At 38.6% G+C, this 19,302-nt stretch overlaps 1 protein-coding gene across 1 annotated transcript in view; it reads left to right on the plus strand.

Annotated features, from left to right (window-relative positions):
- Nucleotides 1–19,302, plus strand: part of LOC102046998 (gamma-aminobutyric acid type A receptor subunit gamma3) — a 154,285-nt gene that overhangs the window by 125,296 nt on the left and 9,687 nt on the right. The window contains exon 4 of the mRNA XM_014279459.3: nucleotides 15,269–15,421. Within this exon, the coding sequence (XP_014134934.2) occupies nucleotides 15,269–15,421 (153 nt within the window). The remainder of the gene's footprint in view (nucleotides 1–15,268; nucleotides 15,422–19,302) is intronic.

The following is a 19,302-nucleotide window of genomic DNA, read 5'->3' on the forward strand; positions in this document are numbered from 1 at the left end:
CGGGCCAACCCCCCAGCTTTATATACTGAGCATGACATCCCATGGTGTGGAATATCCCTTTGGCTAGTTCAGGGCAGCTGCCCTGGCTGTGTCCCCTCCCAGTTTCCCGTGCCCCTCCAGCCCCCTCACTGGCAGGGCCTGAGAAACTGAGAAGTCCTTGATTTAAATAAACATCACCCAGCAACAACCAAAACCATCCATGTCCTATCATCATTGTTCTCACAGCAAATCCAAACCACAGCACTGCACCAGGCACTGAAAAGAAAATTAACTCTATCCCAGCTGAAGCCAGGACAGGTTGTCAGCACAGATTCAGCCACAGCATTTGGTTACTGCACTCTTCATGGAGTGAAACTCCAGACTATTCTTCCTTGAGCTGACTCTTCCCCTGATGTTGATGTCTACTAAGCACCATGAATTCGAGTTGTCTTGCGGACACCTGTGACCAACCTGTGTAAATAAGGTACTTCATTCTCTAGTCTGTCTGGTGGTTTCTAAAATCAGTAATGTTATTAGGGAGAAATATGAAAAACTTGTTTATGCTTCTTTCTTTCTTTCTATCCTAGAGTAGACTGTTGCTCAGGTACCTCTTAGGCAAAGCAGGTCTCAAATGTGGTGGCTGTTCTGTGTGTGGTCAGGTTGCAAAGGTGTGTACGCTATTTAAATGGGACCCTAACTATTTATGAATTTCCTGAGTTTCCTTCTCACAGGGCTGAATCATATCTCCCCAGCTAGTTATTTCTAACCTGTTATCATTTTGTGCATGTGGTATTTTCTCCCCATGTTGCATTCGGAAACATCTGTGGAAGCAAAGCACAGGGCAAAGAGTCTGCTGGCTGTGAAAAAAAAAATAGTCAGAGGCTTAAATTAAGACTGTCAGTGAAAATTTTTGGCTGCCTGCTGGGTACTGCATTAAACACTTCATTTTACAGTCCTAAGCCCTTCAAAAATGGAAACACTCCTATGCTTTCTTCTTCAGAAGTCTTAGTTTGAATGAAATGTAGAGAATGTAAGTCCTATACTCTTTTTCATTAGATGACCAGTACTGACAGATTACATATATGAAACTAATGTACATGGGAGAAAACTCTCAAAAGTGCCTGTTGGTCAATCTCTGAAGTTCATAGAGTCATAAGGGACTTATGGGACTCAGCAGTGGTCCTAGAGTGATCCCACTAAGGCTGGAAATCCATCAGTATTAGCAAGGCATTCATATAGTGCAACGTGGGCTCGTGCCAAAGCATGCTGTGCTTAGAGCCTTCTTCAGGTTCATCCGAGTACCTTGTAAATATGTGGCTCAGGTGGCTTAGAAACCTGTAACTCTTTGGTTCCCAATAGAGTGAAGTGCTACCGCTAATAGATAGACTGCAGTCAGCAGATGTCTGCTGCGCTAGGGTTCACACCTACTTGTCTCATGAAAGCAGGGCATGGTTCCAAGTCCCAGGCCTGTGAGGCCCCACAATGAAGGCAGTTCATGCCAAAAACAAGCAGTGCAACTACAGCTATGCAGGAGTTACAAACTGCCAGCCTTCAGCCTTTCTGTAGCTATTCCGTTCCACCAGTGTAGCTCTTCGAATTTTTAACTGAGTCCTTTCACAAGAATGAAATAGACTTGGCCTTTTCAATGAAACATGCATAAAATCTTAAAGTTTCACAGACATTTGGGGAAAAATAACTTTAAATCACATGCTCTTTTCTTTGCTTCTATGTGCAAACTGGAGCTTCAGCCCCCACAGCAGAACAGTCATTAAAAGTTAAAAAACAAGGATTGTCCCATATTTAGCCATTCCCAAATTGTTCTCCTCCTATAAATAGTGGCTTGACGTTGCTGAATTTTCAAAGGCTTTCTAGTGTTACAGTTAGAATTCATCTCATGTTCCCTTTGAATTTGCATGTGTCTGACATACGGTCCTCTTCACACAGGCCCATGTGAATAGGCAGTTAATGGTGATTCATGCATTGAAGCACTGCAGAACACTCCACTCCCCCCAAAACTCACATAATCTTAGGTAACCGCATGAGTATTTGTGGTTGAGGAAAACTGGAACCTATAAAGTAATAATCAAAGATATTGCCATATGCTCTTCAAAAAGTTAGCATAGTTGAAAAATAAACCCATAGTTTGGTCTGGCTTCATTACACAGAGGTGTGTTTTGTTTGCCAAAAACTAATTAACTTCTGGAATCAGTGCACGTCAATACATTCCTGCACTACAGTTGCTCCATTCTACAGTTAACTATGAATTGTGAATGAAGCATCACCTTTGTGTCACTGAACGACTTATCTTGCTCATCCCTTTCTTCAGAATTTTCCAGGAGTCCTTTCTTCTCTCTGCAGTTCTTAGTGGTCACTCTTCCTTTTCTGGATCATGTAGGGAAGATGTAGAAAGACACAGGCTCTTGCCCAGGAGTGAAGAGAATGGTTAAAACGTGTTACTGAAAGGTACTCAGGGAAAAAAGCTCTATTTCTTCATTTGCAACAGGGATAGCATTGGTAGTTTTTCTGACAGTGTGTGATTTAACAGGGCCCCCCCTCAAAAAATCAGTGCATGTTATTCTGTAATTTAAATATTTCACACTGCAGAATATCAGATAAAAAGAATTCATCAATAAGCAAAAGCAAGTCTATAAAGACAGCGAGGAGAGCAGTATCAAGAGACTTGAGCTAAAGCTTGATTTTATGTCTTTAACAATTTTAAGCTAACACCATCAGCAGGTTAAAGCCAAGTTTATTGCCAGTTGAACTAAAAGAAGAAAATGCTTCTGATAAAAACAAGTGAAATTTTGAGCGTGGAGTTCAGAAATGAAAAATATGACTCATAAATAAAGATGAACAGATGAGAAGTAGTTGGATTTGGATGAGTTTTAGGCTGGCTTTTTCATTCGTCACAATGGAACACTGGAATACCAAACAGACCAACTAAGATAATCCAGGAGGTCAGTCCACTAAAGATAAAGGTAGCAACAGGAAAAAGGGAGCATTTATTTAGCACAGAATCAATTCATTAAGAGCTCATTGCAACAAAGGCACTAGGGGATGAGAAGGAAAAAACATCACATGAATACTAGAGGTACAAGCTAAGGAAATTATTAAAGGCAATAGTCATGGCTTGTTTATGAATATATATATATGAAAATGTGATATTAATGAAATTTGAATGTTAGAAACGCATTGTTGGGAAGAAAGACTGATAATAATCCAGTTAGAAAGGCTTGAGTAGGCAAAGAAGGAGCTAAAATAACAACCAGAAGTGGCATTACCTTTTTCCAGCTGTCAAATGTCTTGGAAGTAAGTGTGAATGTGTATGGATCAATATTTATCTTTACTCAACCAGACAGAACAGCAAATAGAATGCAAACTTGCATCTGTTACAGACTACCAAATACCTCTGTAGAAAAACAAAACACATCTAGTTAGAATGTGAAGTGAGAAACAGCTGCATCAGATGGCTTTAATCTGAAATACTATGCTAGAAAACTCCTTCTGCAAATACTAGTATTCCTTGGAATTTCTCGACCTTGGCCTTTACAATTTCCTAATTAAAAAAGCATTGGCTCCAGCACACAGGAATTTGTGTGAGATAGAAAGTTAAGAGTGTAAAAGATAAGCTAATTCTTACAGGATTTTTTTGTATGCAATTAATCACTGACTGGTTTTATGTGTGGAAAATTGAAAACATAATTTAAGAATGTTGTGAACATACTTGAATGCATCCAGAGGAAGGCAACAAAGCTGGTGAAAGGGCTGGAAGGCATGTCCTGTGAGGAGTGGCTAGGGACTCTGGGCTGGTCTAGTCTGGAGAGAAGGCGGCTGAGGCTTTTTGCTCTCTACAGCTTCCTGAGGAGGGGACGGACGTGGAGAGGGAGGTGCTGAGCTCCTCTCCCTGGGATCCAGTGACAGGACACGTGGGAATGGCTCAAAGCTGTGCCAGGGGAGGTTCAGACTTGACAGCAGGGAGCATTTTTTTACCAAGAGGGTGGTCAAACACTGGAACAGGCTTCCTGGAGAGGTGGTCGATGCCCCAAGCCTGTCAGTGTTTAAGAGGCATTTGGACAATGCCCTTAACGACGTGCTTAACTTTTGGTCAGCCCTGAAGTGGTCAGGTAGTTGGACTAAGTGATTGTTGTAGGTCTCTTCCAACTGAAATAGTCTATCTTATTCTGTTCTGTTCTGTTCTAATGTTACTAGCCACTTCCCCAGCACAACCTCTTCATGAATTCCCTCTTTACCTAACATACTCTTTGATAACAGTAGTTTAAAGAACTGACCACGGATCACTGCTGCCTGTTTGTAACAAGTCCTCAAGGAAGACTTGAGGGGAAATATTTCAAAAAATTGTAAATAAAATGAACAAATAAATTATAGGCTTTTCATCCTGGCATTGATCTCGAGCAAAGTTATGGAACAGCTGATCTCAGAAGAGATTAATACAAATGTAGAGGATTATATAATTAACACCAATAAACGTTAATTCATAGAAACTAACTCCTGTCAAACTTGCTCAATATAATCTTCCAAAGCTTATACATTTCTGGTGATATAATGCACATTTATAAGACATCTCACTTGATGCGGCATGACATTTTGATTAAGAAGATACAGTGTGAAGAGAATCATTGTGGCACATATCAAATTATTAAATTTTGACTACCTGTTAAGATCCACAACATAGCTAGAAAAAACATTATTGATCAGGACCTTCTGTTGAGATGCTCTGTCTTCTGGTTTGATTCTATTTAATATTTTTTTATTAATGATGGAGAAGCAATCATAACATTGAGACTCATTAAGTTTATAGGTGACACAAAGGCTAAGGAAGTGGTCAACAATAGATACAAGTCAGGGTAGAAAGCAATTCAGATAGCTTTGCAGCCTGGATTCAAGTACCAATAGGCATTTCTGTACTTCAGAACATGTGTTCAGGATTGAAGTATGTATTTAGGATGAAGCTCATAGATTTTGCTTTCCCAGAATTGAAGATCTGCCATTCTGGGTGCTGCAGGTCTAAAGGCTCTGGGATATTTCTTGTCAATTAATATTTATTTTAAGATATACTCCTTGCTTGAAGGTATGGCCAGAATACCAAGCACAGGTTTTAGATATGTATTGAGGAAAAGATTACTCAGTGGAAGAAGGGCATTTACATTATCTCTGTATGTTATGTTTATGCAGCTCCTATTAAAATAAGACCTAATTCTGATGGCTGCACTTCAAGAGTTATTTTGAAAAGTTGTGGAGTGCATGGAAGAGACACAAGATTTATTACAGACTAGAAATAATTCCTGTGTTAAGAGACCATAAGTGTTTATCTTGGAGGATAAAGGGTAGTTGATTACCATCTCTAAATACCTGCATGAGAGAAAAACTGTTTAAAAAGTATTCTTCAGTCTAGCAAAGATGTATTAAGACTCAAAGTCTGAGCTGATGCTAGATGACTGCAGACCAATAAAAAACCCCACCTGTTTTTCACAGCGAGAATAACTAAACATTGAAAGAACTTCAAGGGTTACAGTGCAACTCTATTGCTGGAAAATTTTCAATTAAGATAGGAGGCCTGTCTAAAAGATGTACTATTTTATCCATAACTTTCGGGTTTGCAGCAGTGATTACTTCAGAAAAACCTGATATCATGCAGAAAATGCAACCAGGTTAATCACCATAGTCTCTTCCAGAATGCATCATGATCAACAGGGATGGGCTTCCAACAGTGAGATCCTATTTAAAGCTTTCAAAAGATTATAAGGGAAATTGGGGCACATTACAGCATATGTTAGAAACAGTTGACATGGAGTAGATGTCAGTACAGATAGCAATAAACAGGTTACTCTATTTCATGATTGTATAAAATACGTCACAGTACAGTCACAATGGTGAGGCCAAAGTCATGAACATTTTAATTGAAGAAAAGATAATATCAGGTCAAGCAAAATGTTGTTGTTTTTTGAATGTGTAAAATCAAAATCTAAGGAAGAGAAAGAGACTTCTTCCTTGCATTCTATTTGAAAATGTTGAAATGGCATTTTTTGATAACTAAATGAAAAATATTTCAACTGGGTTTGGAATTACAAGCACACCAAATACAATCCTGTGAGACTTCATAACGAACTTCAGAACCAAGGGGCCTCCTCCCACAGACAACAGCTCTTGTGGTAAAAAATTGAGTCCTAGAAATAAATGAGAAGTGATCAGCATGACAAAGGACATAAACCTGGGGGTTCCCAGGTGTGACTTGATGCTTATTAAGAGCAAGGTGAATGCAAGAGTCATTAGTGTTGTATATTCTCAGACCTCCTATGGCATTAGGTACTCTGTGGAGCGTGAAGAATGTTCTTTTCAAAAAGTGTTGCACAGCTCCCCATCAATAAACCCTCTCACAAAAAGATTCCTACATAAATGGCACTCATTTTCCCTCTGATCCTACATGTACTTTCACTCACATAGGCACCTATGATAATTTATTGGTTTTACTTCTGCTATAGTTCACTTTTATTCTTCAAGCACACAAGAAAACCTGTATGCGGTAAATATCAACACTTCTTAGGAACAGTGAGTAATGAATCATGCATACTACATCACATTTATTGATTTTCTCTCAGATTGATGCATGAATGCAAAAAGAGTTTATGTGGGTAACTTTTCTACTGTTAAGGCAGAAATCAAACTGGAGTGGTAATCGTGGATCAAAGTCTTCCTTATGGTATTATACATTTTATTCCCATTATGTGGCTGGATGAAACTGCATTTTACAGAGGATTTCCCAATATTAATTGTACCTTACAGCAGCCAAACTAAAATTCCATTGTTTTCATTGGTACTCCATTTGAACAAACATCAGAAATGACACTTCATGTTGTAAAACAAAAATGTCATTATGCTTAAAGATAACAAGCTTCAACATCCTGAGAGCAATTCTGATGCTTATAAGAACACACAGATGAATAAGATGCTATAACTTCACATAGATTTTTTTTGGAGGAGAGTATTATATACAGCAGTAGGACTGGGAAGAAAGAATAGGTGTATTCAGCAGGACAGTTTGTATGCACATATGTATACAAATAAACAAAACATTCTTGATTGTGCCACCAAATACTATAATAGTATTTTTTCCCAAAAGTTTTATTTTTAGAATTAATTTTGTAGGGCAATTGTGTGCATGGACATTGATCCGTCTCCTGAGAAGCACTCCAGACACTTAACAGAAGATATAGGATACAGACAGTGAAATTATTAAAGCTGAATCAAAAGTAACTGTCTTTAAAAGTGCCTTTGAAAGTAGCACATAATGAATTGGCTAGGACACGAGAAATATTGACTAGTGGGTTTCAAATTACTACAGGACACAATTAATTTAAATGTTGAAAAAAATGGGTCTTTTATGTATTTAATTTCAGTTCTTCATTAAATCTTCCAGTATACAAATTATGTGTGCCAATAATTCAGGGGGGGGGATCAATATAAATAAATTAGATCTATGAACAAATTAATTGGTTTTCCAAATTCAATACTAAATGCCAAAATCAGAGGATGAAATAACTTTTATCTGCTGGAAGCATAGTCATTACCTTTTAAAAGCAGGCAATAGTTAACTAAACTGTCATTTTACAAAAATTTTTTGAAAATGAGTTCACTAAGGAAGAACAAAGAGAATAAATGCAAAATTTTTTAATGGTGATGAAAAAAAAATAGCTTCAAGTAAAAATATGTTCCTCAATATTGTATTCTTCTTGCTACTACACAAGAAAAAAACCCAAACAACTTAATGTCTTTCTGTTCTGTTGTTAGGAAAAAGTCTTGGTCTTACTTGACTTTAAAAAACCTGTTGCCTTCAGACAGCCTGGGATCCAGTCTTTGCTTTTGACACTGTAATCTGTCAATATTTGATTTTTATTTTGAGTGTTTATGAATATGTATATACTTATAAGTGGGTATGATTTTTACAAGCACAAACAACGCTGTTGGCATTGGATTTCTTTTTTTCACTGTATACTGGTATAACCATTTTTCTGTGATAATGGAAAACTTAAGCAATAATTTGGCACTCATGGTGTGCATGCATTTCTGGAAAATTTGCTTTTCAAGCGTAAGTGCTGAAAGCCAAATCTAGACTGTACTGTGCTTGTATACACAGGCATGCACACACAGAGACACATCCTATAATGCCAAAAGCAATTATGAAGTCAGAACCAGAGATATTTGGGACACAAAAAGCTTTTTTGTTATATATAAATAGTATGTAATGTAAAGTAATAGATTTTTTTTTCACTATCTATTACATAAGACCCTTGCCTGTGTCTGGATGTCTTATAGCTACTATGGCAATACACGTAAAGATGACACCTCTGAAGACCTGTTTGCATTTCTTGTGTGGTTAAACACGCAGTTTATGCAGAAATTATGTATGTAATGAGTGCCTGTTACCACTCCAAGGACACTCAATTTATTTGGGATGAGATGCAAATATGCTGAACACATGCTCCCATCCAAGCATGGCATCTTGGTTATCTAGGTATCGTGATGAAGAAACTTAAATGCCAGAGCAGCATAGAGGAATATAAGAGAAGCATTTAAGTGACAGCATGACCTTGATCATTTTGTTCTTGCTTTTGGCTTGGAAGCATTTGTCCTAGAGTGCTATGGAGCAAAGATTGTTCCTGGAAATGAAAACTATTGATGCATGCTGACTGACACATTTTGGAGGAGCCAGAATAAGCCTGCAATAAGTCCTCAGCATTTCTTCATTGTTTATAATGTACCAAAACACAGCACTGTACTAGCTACTAAGAAGAAACTTTCCATCCCAGCCAAAACCAGGGCAATGCTGAAGAAGATAAAGCCATTTTAAATGATACTTTTGTGACTTTCATTCCTTCTACACTTCCCTTCAAGAAAACTGCAAAATCCTGTTGCTACCCTTGCCTTTTCTGTTTTAATAATAGCTCCTTATTGAATCATAACCACCTGTGAGTGCATTCAGTTATTTCTTCTACCATTTTGCTTAGGTTTTTGATCTTCCAGAGTTCAAACCTCCTCTATACCTGGACTGGCTGGAGACCAAGTATCTAGCAAAGTCATGTTAGGATGGGATACCAGCTTTGTAGATAGACCAGCTGGTGTAGTATTAGTAATAGACAGTGTACTTCAAGGAATCATGATCCATCTGTTTTCATTTTAGTAATGCAAGTAAGAAGATAGCTTGAACTTCCACTGGGCAAGTCTCTGAGGGGTTGGGATGATGTCCAGGGATGTGAAAAGGCCTAGTTCACAGGACTCTTCTGTCTGATTTTGAAGAAAAATTCTACCCTGAATTAGACAGGGCTGGGCTTTGCACCACAGTCTCTGTTTCTGTCTGATTCTGAGCTGACATATTCTTTCCAGATAGTCCAAAATCTGGAACCAAAAATCATCTCTTGAATCTGAAACTCGCATGTCCCCAGTTAACATCAGCACTACCATGCTAGCATGTGGCACTGCCAATAAACCTCCAGTGAACATTTTGCAAAAACTTCTGTACATACTAACTTTGATGAAATTTTGTTCTTTTCAATTTATTTTTTTTTTTGCCAGCTGTCTGCCCAATGTATTCAACAACAGGAGTGGCCACCTGCTTGAGCTAATTGTTTTCAAATACTATAGTTCTACCTTGATATCAAAGGGAAGAATTGTAAATGAAGGCAATTATGCAGGAAAGACACCATCTTAGATGACTGACAGACAGTGGCCAAACTGGTAGAAAGTTTTTAGCTTACTAAGAAAGCAGAGAAACCTAGTTCAGGAAGGAAAAAATGGAGCTTTGGAAAGCAAAGATCAGAAAACAGGTTGCGGGGAAATGAAGAGAGAATGGCAGGATTAAATAGGGTCTTCTCTTGGCTTCCAAATAAAATTAAAACAATAAAAAATCACTGAAGATCAGAAGTTTAGTTTGCTCACTATTAAGTAAACTTGATTTAGTAGGATAATAAGGAAGATGCCTCAGTGTACTCTCTGTGGTCTTGCTGATCAATAAAGAAATACTTACGACACACTGTGTGAGTCATCATTCTAATGACTAGGACTTTTTTCTGTAATTAAACTCTCATAACAACATGGATAAACTCTGCCACTCCTCATTATTCTGCAGTTCTAGTGATAGACAATTAATGTGTAACCCTCACTCACATGCTGAAATTGCTTTGCATATGCATTGTAGTTTCATATTGCAGTCTTTGTAAAGTCATTCTTTGTTTAACTTTTTTCTAAGATAATTGGGACTGTAGTACTTTTTAACCTCAGAGTATAATGGGAGGATAAATAAAAATGTGTGATAAGATAATATAGTATGGTTTGAGTAAATAAATTATTTATAGTATATAATTTTATCTTTTTAAAATATTTTCTTAAAGAAACAACAACCAACAACCAGTTGCATTCTGCCCAAACATTCTACCTTTAAGGGAGCTGTTCTTGGTGCAATATAGACAAAAATCTGGCAACTCGGTCAACTATGCCCTTCGTCTTCAAAAGACAAAGGAAATAGGCTATAGTTTAATGTTGTTCATTAAAATCCACGGCACTTATTCCTTTAAAAATCATAATTGTTCTAAATAGTGTCCTACTTTTAAACTAGAAACTTAAGCTAATGTAAGTCCTATGGGTCACAGACAGCAGTCATCTTGGTTTCAGGGGAAGCATTGCTATGCTATTCCTATTATTCCAGATTTTCTGCCTCAAGGTGCATCTTCTGCTCTCATTATAGAAAACTGGTCAGCCACTATTTTGCCTCGAGGTTATTTTCATTATTTCAGTGAACTGATGGTCTGGTGGTTCAGTGAAAAGTTGGTCTGCCTTCCTGGGAAATTATTTAAGCTGTTAGAAAGTAGAATTTCGCTCTGGGTTTCAAAGTGAAGTTTTTTGGTATTAGTTATTCCAGTGGTCCCTCGCTAGGCGATCACTGTGTGACTACTTTTAAACCAAGTATACTGATTTAATGATATGCAGTTTGGAAAGAGTTTTTTCCCACCTTGACTGTACTGTAGGGCTTTGTCACACAGTCAGCCCCAGCTCATCTTCTACCAGTGGTAATAGTGCCAGGTGGAGCTCTGAAGGTTGGCGAAGGAGCAAGGAGGCACTGTGTAGAGTTCTTGAAAGCTTTTTCTCTCCTATGGGTGGCACATGCCTGGAAGACATACAGAATGAATTGTAAACCAGGTCTTTTAGAAGAGAGGAGAGTTTATTTGTACAAATTACTTTGTGTGTATAAAGTCAGAAAAGTATGTACCATGGGTACTTTCCTTTAAGCTGCAGACAAGTGCTTTTAGATACGTAGATAATAATTACTTCTGGAAGAAGTAATTTATGTAATAACAGTAGAAGTAGTAGTAGCAGTAGCAGCAGCAGCAGCAGCAGCAGTAGTAGTAGTAGTAATAATAATAAATAATAATAATAATGCTGTTTAGAGTAATGTAATGAGGAAAGTAGCCATAGCGTATACATGCTGGCTCTTCTATATGCAAAGAGACAATTCAGGAATCTCAGCACAAGTTGACTTGGCAGAGGATAGAAGCACTGAAGTGGTAATTTAGTTGAAAATTGTAATTTACTGTAGTTATTAGAAAAATGCATTCAGTACATGTTGTACAGAAACATGTTTGCCTCTGACAGCAGTCACATCAGTGCTTCCAGCGGGGTCTCTGTATTTCAGCAGTGGCAATTTCCTCTTCCCACTAAGCATCATCATCAGCATTCACTGTCTCTGAGCTGCATCCTCTCTAAGAGTGGTTAGACTACTGCAGGAGAACCAGCAGATTCTCCTCTTCCACTTTGCATTAGTAATTCCACTGAACCAAACTGTTCTCCCAAACTCTTTGTATATTATCTGTCAGTGTGTTCCCATAAGTTGAGTACAGTATGTAAGTCCGCATGCACAGCTGCTGCCTGTATGACTGGGTCTGCCTTCTTCATTGTGAGAATTTTTGTATGGATCTCAGACAAGAAAATAGGTTAGGGGCTAAATGAATGCAGCTGCTCACTGTCCTAGGATTTCATTTTCCTTGGGTGCTTCTTAGACATCTATGGGTCTTTGTTGGATACTTGGGAATTTGCAGCTCCTTGTAAAATTTGACCAGGTCACAGTTCCTTTATTTAACTTGCTGGAAGGATGTTCTGCAGAGAAAATTAAAATTTCTGTTGTAATAAACAGCAGGGGAGGGAAGGAAGGACGGACAGACGGAAGGATGGACGGACAGATGGATGGAAGGAAGGAAGGAGAAAGAGGGAGGAGAACAGAGGAACAAGCAGAGAAGGAGTTGTGCATATCCTCAAGGATGAAGGTGTCGAGTTTAACCATGAAACAAATCAGGAAAATTAACTAAAATACCCTTTAAAAGGTTAAGAAGGTTATTATATTTAGGTAAAATAACCTTAGCACCCTCACAGAAGTGGCCAGTTTAGCTTGCACCATAGAATCAAGGGGTGTGATTGACTCCTTGGATCACCTGCAAGTGTCTACAATGTCTTTGCCCACATCTGAGCCAATCACTCTCCTTTTTTTAATCACAGGAGAGAAATGGAAATATTTTGAGTACATTCACCTCCTTGTAAACTGGACCTCTAAAACAGATTAGACGAACTATATACTGAAAGTTTACCAATTTATCTTTGTTAAGTATAGAAAGAAGGCCGCAGTGTGCAGATCATCTGTAGAATTTACCTTCTAGATGTCTAAAATCAGGGGAAATGAATCCTGCCTGAAAGATACTGAATCAGTTCCTGACTAAATGTGATGAAGGACTCTATGTCATTTAATCTCTGCCTCAGTTCCTGTCTGCTAAACAGTTGAAATGCACCGTAATTTTCTCCCACTCTCAGTTTCTCAGGTTTATTTCAGTTGAAGACCTTGGAAGCAGGGACTGTGCCTTATTTTCCCAGTATCTTACTGTCCGGTATCTAGCCCCAGTCTTATTTGCTGTGCTGGGTATCACAGTCATACTATTCAGAGGAGCAGTGGTCCGTGCATGTACTTGAATTGTGTGTACCATATATAGCTGTACACAATAAGAAGTCTGCAGATTGCTTTGCTTTATACTATTCTCAGGCACCTTATCCATAGATGTGCAGTTTTAAATATAATAACTGAGTAAGGGAAATGTAAAGGCTTGGCACATTTGCTGTAGAGTCTTTGTTTTCCTTTATTGCCCATCCTTCTGCCTTGATAGACAATGTTTGAAACATTATCATAACTTTTTTTCCATGGTTGTTGGGTTGGTTCCTGTCAGTAAAAGCACTGGTTTACACAGCTTCTGACTACTTACACCTATTTCTATGAAATGATCTCAGTTGCTGTGGTATAAATCTTTCTTCTGTGTGACAAACCAGACTAGGGAACTGATGTAGTTTAACAATAAGCCCGCAGAACCAACAGTTACTAACCCACATGAGTTCCCTGGTGCCACTCCCTGCATGGAGAAACGTGCTGGGGATTAGTGGAATGAAGAGAATCCCTAGCCTGTGAGCAGCCCACAAGGCTCACTACGTCATGATGTACTTCAAAATACTTCCTACTTGTAACAGCAGCGAGCTCTTTCATTACAGCTCTGTCCCATAATGCCAAATACATAAGGCATGTGAAATGACTGTCCAGCTTCTTGGGGTCACAAGGTTTTTGCTGGCACAGTACTTGTGAAAATGTACACATTCAGCTAACAGAGGCTTGATGGAAGCTGCCACAGGTCTACCAACCTTTTCCAAATATATCTATCTATCTCAAACTGATGTACTTAACACATATAAACTTTTCCTTTTGACTCATTGTTCTAAGTTTCTCTCCCCAGATCCCAGCCTCAGACTTCTATTTACCTTTGACTTTGTAGCTTATGGTAGTTCACTCATTTTGCAGTGGCCTTCAGAGATTCCTTGGGTGGAAGTTATTCATACTGAATTAATTTCTTTTCTATGTAATATTTAGCTATAGTAAAAATATCCACTATGTTAGATATATTTGTCCATATGCTCTCTGTTACTAGAAGATCAAGCTTTAATTTGTCTCAACTAATGAACCCATTATGCCTCTATTTGGGTGAGCTGTATGTACATTCTTTGGGAGATTCATCTCTGTGCTACCAATTTCTTCAGTCTTCTGATGGTTTGGTGTAACAAGACAGATATAAATACTACATATTGCAAATATCATATTCTAGAAAGTCAAGGTTTGTAACAAGAAGCAATATAATTTATTAAGTCAAGTCTGATGTAGTCAGACAAAACCCCACAAAGGTTCTCAGGCACATAAACTCTTCTTCACATCTGAAATGGAAGCAACATACTTCAGGTGACATACAGAACCTGGTCTCAGCACAGTTTCATTCCTATTAATCACTGTGTCTGAGAGAACAGGATAGTTAACATCCATGAAGCTGAGGGAGCTGTTAGTAAGGACAGGGGTGATGAGGTCAGTAGCCTCTACTGAGTAGACAAAGAGGGGCAGATTATTGTCCCCTGTGAAGTCACAAGGGTTTGCAGAAGAGATACTGTGATGAAAATCATACAATGTGAGGTAAACTAGCTGCCTTACTGAGCTCTTGATTTTATGATTTTTACTATCCAGCAGAATAATAAAGTTTATATCCAGACTCACCTTCTGAAGGCTTACAGATACCAGAAGTGACCACAATGGCTTTGAAATGGAGGAATGCTGATAAAAAGACTTTTGATTTTTAATGATGAATCCTTTAAAAGCATGCAGTCTGACCTCTCTCAACAGCATTAAAGCTCTAGTGTCTATAAATGACTTCCTATGTAAAAGCATACTCATGTGCATGCTACACTTGCCATAAAGACCCCTACTGCCTGATCTCAAAAGAAGATAACAGAAGTCACTCAAACCTGAAATTAGGGCAGGGAAGACACAGTCTGCTGAAGGAGAGATTTTTTGTGGCTTGGTTACAGAATCTGGTAAATGATAGTAGCTTTATGTTTGTGGCCATGGAGCCATCCAGAAATATCAAGCCTGAAAATTCAAGATGCCTTTCAAAAAGTTACTCATCCAAAATGATTGGTGACAGCTTCTGCCTGTCCAAATAGATCACCATTTCCACAGCGACCTAAAACTAAAGGAATGGAAAAGTTCATTTAAATTCTATTTCATGCGAGCATTTACTGCACAGATGCTCTTGAAACAGTAAGTAATATTTCATATGCAGTGATTTTATGAACTTTAAAAAAATAGCAGATCAGTGAACAACTGTCTGTATCTCACCATAATGTCAATGTATTTTTTGTGCTATTATTGCAGGTGATTATGTAGTCATGACTATATACTTCGACTTAAGTAGAAGAATGGGATACTTTACTATTCAAACATACATTCCCTGTATATTAACAGTTGTTCTTTCCTGGGTATCCTTTTGGATTAAGAAAGATGCCACTCCAGCAAGAACAGCACTAGGTAAGTTGTTAATAATTCTGTTTTCTGCTTTTTCTGTAGTTTACTATCATTTGAAAATGTCAGCTTCCTTTGTAAGAGACCGCTAGCTATATGATTTGGATTATTGCTACCACATCCTGCAGCCCCAGATCATCACTGAAGCCTCTGGTTTTCTGCCTTTAACAGGGTAATTAGAAGTAAGCTACCCTGACCCTTTGGAATGACACTGCCACCTATTTTGCATAATATTCTAGAATTAATGTCTGCCTTCTTGTTCTCACCATGATATTTTAGTGACATTTTTAAAGAACAAATTAATTGCACTGGTGGCTTCCTTCCCTTCTGAAACTCTCCCCCAGAGTGTATTATGTCTTATATGTACAGAAAACTATGGGATATAATATTAACTCATGCCAAGTATTTTAGCTTGCATGCTTGAAATTAAGCTCCACACTGGGTGTAGAGCTATTTTTCATATATTGTGGAGGTTTATGCTGGTATTGATTTTCCAGCAATTCATTAATGTTAGGACCAGCATGTGCATTTTGGCATCATGCTTTAGGATACACTTAGAAATGTTGACTGTCCATTCTTATGCCTATTGGAAAACCAGCATCAAGACCTTAGGGCTATATAATACCCAGTTATAGGCGTACATCAGAACTGAAGGAATAAAAAACATTTTAGTCCAGATTGTTGCCAGGACTGCCAATACAAACTGATTCAGAAATCTACCAGTCTAGGAAAAACGGGATGCTATGTCAAAGTTTACATGTCCATTTTCAAGCACAGAGGTTACAGTTTCCATCTATTCATTGCTTACTCCTGCTGGAGTTCATTACCATCTCCAGTTAACCAGCTTGGACTCTCTAAATTGTTTCAGTTAAAAAGAACAAAATATTAAAAACTGACTTGCCTGACTTTTTGGACTGAAATCAGACAGGTAGCATTGCAGGAGCAACTGAGACCCCAGATTTGAGAGGGTGATACTGCTGCTGGAGGGCAAGGACCATGAACAGGCTGCAGCTCCCCGGTGGACACATGAAGGCAGCCTGCAGCAGGCATGGTATTCTCGAGTGCTGCCTTCATTCAACCACAGTATAGGAGAGGTCTTTTGTACAAATCATGTCTGTTTCCCCCTTCCCTAAACAGCTGATCAAGAGTTATCAGTACTCTTCATCCTTTTTCATCCAAGTAACTAATGGTTTACCAGAAACAGTGGTTACTTATATGTGAAACCATTTCTGTTCTCTGCCTTTCAAACACCATGTAGAGGTGCTCTACTTGAACTCAGGATGAAGACAGCTTGTTTGACAGCACAGCCTTTGTACAGTTGTTCAGAATGACTTGTCCTGTTTCAGTCTGTCTCTCTCCTGCATCAATAAATCTGAGCATCCACCAATTTTGAGGGTGCTATGGTTTCTAGGATAAATCCCTTGAAGGCCCTGAATGATTAAAAGAAAACTGAAGTGCTGAAGAGACTTTGGAATCCACTCTGAATGGGATTTTAGCTGCTAAGACTCTTTAACTTGTTCAGATACCTGATCCCATTTTCTAAGCCCCTCATTCATGAAAAAAACCATGCAGACATCTATTCAGGGTGCACTAGGCCCAGGTTACAAACATTCTTCCTTCCGAAACTTCTAATGCTTCAATAGCTTAGTAACTTTCAGCTGAATGATAGAATAAATAAATTACCAAAATTATCCTCTAAGTGTAACTCCCTCACTAGCCACAGCTTTACTTAAGCTGACTATATGCCAGCCATTCATGCTACCAGTCTTCAGGCATCTTCCTAGGAGGAGGTTGTATCAGCTTTAATTTTCAGTGAGTGACAAGGGGCATCCTTCCAAACCAAGAGCTGCTCAGTGACATGGAGCTATGGAACAGGATCGGTAGAAAGAAAAGTCTCAGGGAACCTGTAATAAGACAACTACAAGCAGCCAACACTGGTTCACACTTTACAGATAATTCTGTATTAAACCTCATTTTGTGTGAGGTCAGCACAAGATCATAACCTGCTGGATTTGCTCCAGGAGTTTGTAAAAAAAAGTGCAGCACTTTTGACCATTATAAGTCATGTGGCATCATGTGGGTCCAGTTTTCTGAGGCTATTTTCTGAGAAAGGAATATTCAGCCCTCACTCCCTTCATCTGAGTGCCAAAGTGCCTTTACACTGTGGCTCTCCAGCAATGATGACCCTAAGACTTCTCAAGACATTCTGTGACCCTCTCCACCTCCAGGTCAGCACAAAGACTATACAAAAGTGAAGCCAGAGCAGCAGTACAACTGCATGTTCCTGGCTGTGTAGACTTGCCTCTGACGGACAGAAAACTGAGCAATAGGCCTTTAGTATACTTCTCTGCTGAACTCTTTTATTCTTAAATTGGGTGACTCAGTGGAGATAAAGATTTACTATCCTTCATCTTCTTAAATAGACATCTGAAGCCCCATAAGTGTGCAGAGACTCACACAGCATCCATCTGGGTTATCCTTCTTAATGCATAACAGAAAAGGGAGCAAAGACATCTAGCAGTTTGCATTACTGATTTTGCGTAAGCAGTGTTCATACCCTGTCCCTGAGGGTGGTTCCCCACACCACACAGCTCCATCTTCCAATTAATTAGACATGGAAGTAGGTTACAGCACTAGTCACAACAGTGTGACTCTCCCTGCCTCACCCCCTCAGCCAGCAAGAAATTCAGACAAAAAAATATATTCATATACTGAGGTCATGAATTTGAAGTAAGAACATAAAACTGAGATGAGATGTTCCAAGGCTATATTCAATGGCTATCATGACTAACTCCTAAAACTCTGATGAATAATTCAATTACTGGGCTAAAATATAACTTTTTCTATAAACAAAATGAAACAACAATAAAATAATATATACATGGGTCACCTCTTTTTGTGCACAGAGTCCTGTTGCTCCCAAATCAGCAATGGCCTGTTGACTTTTGGGATGCAGTAAGCAGATGTTCCTAGTTTTCTGTAGGTCTGCTCATATAAGGCAACATATAAATCTGTCTGAGCAACAGCACATATCCACATTTGGATAGTGGCACATGGTAAAATCGTGAGTAATACAGCCAAAGGCAAACCACTGAAATTGTCCTGCTAATTAGTTGAAATGTATTGTAGACTCAGTGCACCAAACCTACTCTGAGTATAGCTGCATTAATGTAAAAAGCTAGCATCAGGGAAATATTTCACCCACAGAAATTAATGAGTAATTTCCTAAGCTATTGGCAACTCTTCATAGTTATGTGAAGGACAGGTTTTTCTCCTCTCTGATTACTAAAGTAATAAGCTATTTCTGTCCTGGAAAAAATAAATGCAGTCGGGGTATTTGGCTGTGAGGGAAAAAATATTGGACCGTAAGTCCAGAGGCATCGAAGTGCTCTTTAAAAACTTGGCATCACAGTCCCTTTTTCACATGCACTTTGAGTGGCTGAGGCCCAGAGTGGCAAAGTGACTCACTCCAGGCCACCTGAAAAGTCAGTGGAAAACTGGAAATGGAATTTGAGTGTTAAATGGGAACTGTGTTTTGTGATCCTGGGTTATTCTGCCCTCCATGGAAAAAGAAAAAAAAATGGCACTCTGCTGTTTCTGCTTGTCCAGTAATCTTATCATCTAATCCCAGTGTTCATAGTCAAGAGCAGCCAGCAAGTGTCTGAAGAAAATTTACGATCTGGAAAAGAATAGGTTGTTTTCCTTGAAGATTAAGGGAATTAAGTTACACTGAAGCTTTCATCCCAGTTTCCCCCTACTTTTACAAAATGAGTGTAACATGTACAGTTACTACATATGCAGTTACTACAGAGCAACTTCGAACTGTAGTTTAGAAAAATACAGTGGGTGTCAAGGTCAGCAGTGTGTTGATGTACAAAGAAGATACA

This window comes from Falco cherrug, chromosome 2 (genome assembly GCF_023634085.1).
Source record: "Falco cherrug isolate bFalChe1 chromosome 2, bFalChe1.pri, whole genome shotgun sequence".
NCBI lineage: Eukaryota > Metazoa > Chordata > Aves > Falconiformes > Falconidae > Falco > Falco cherrug.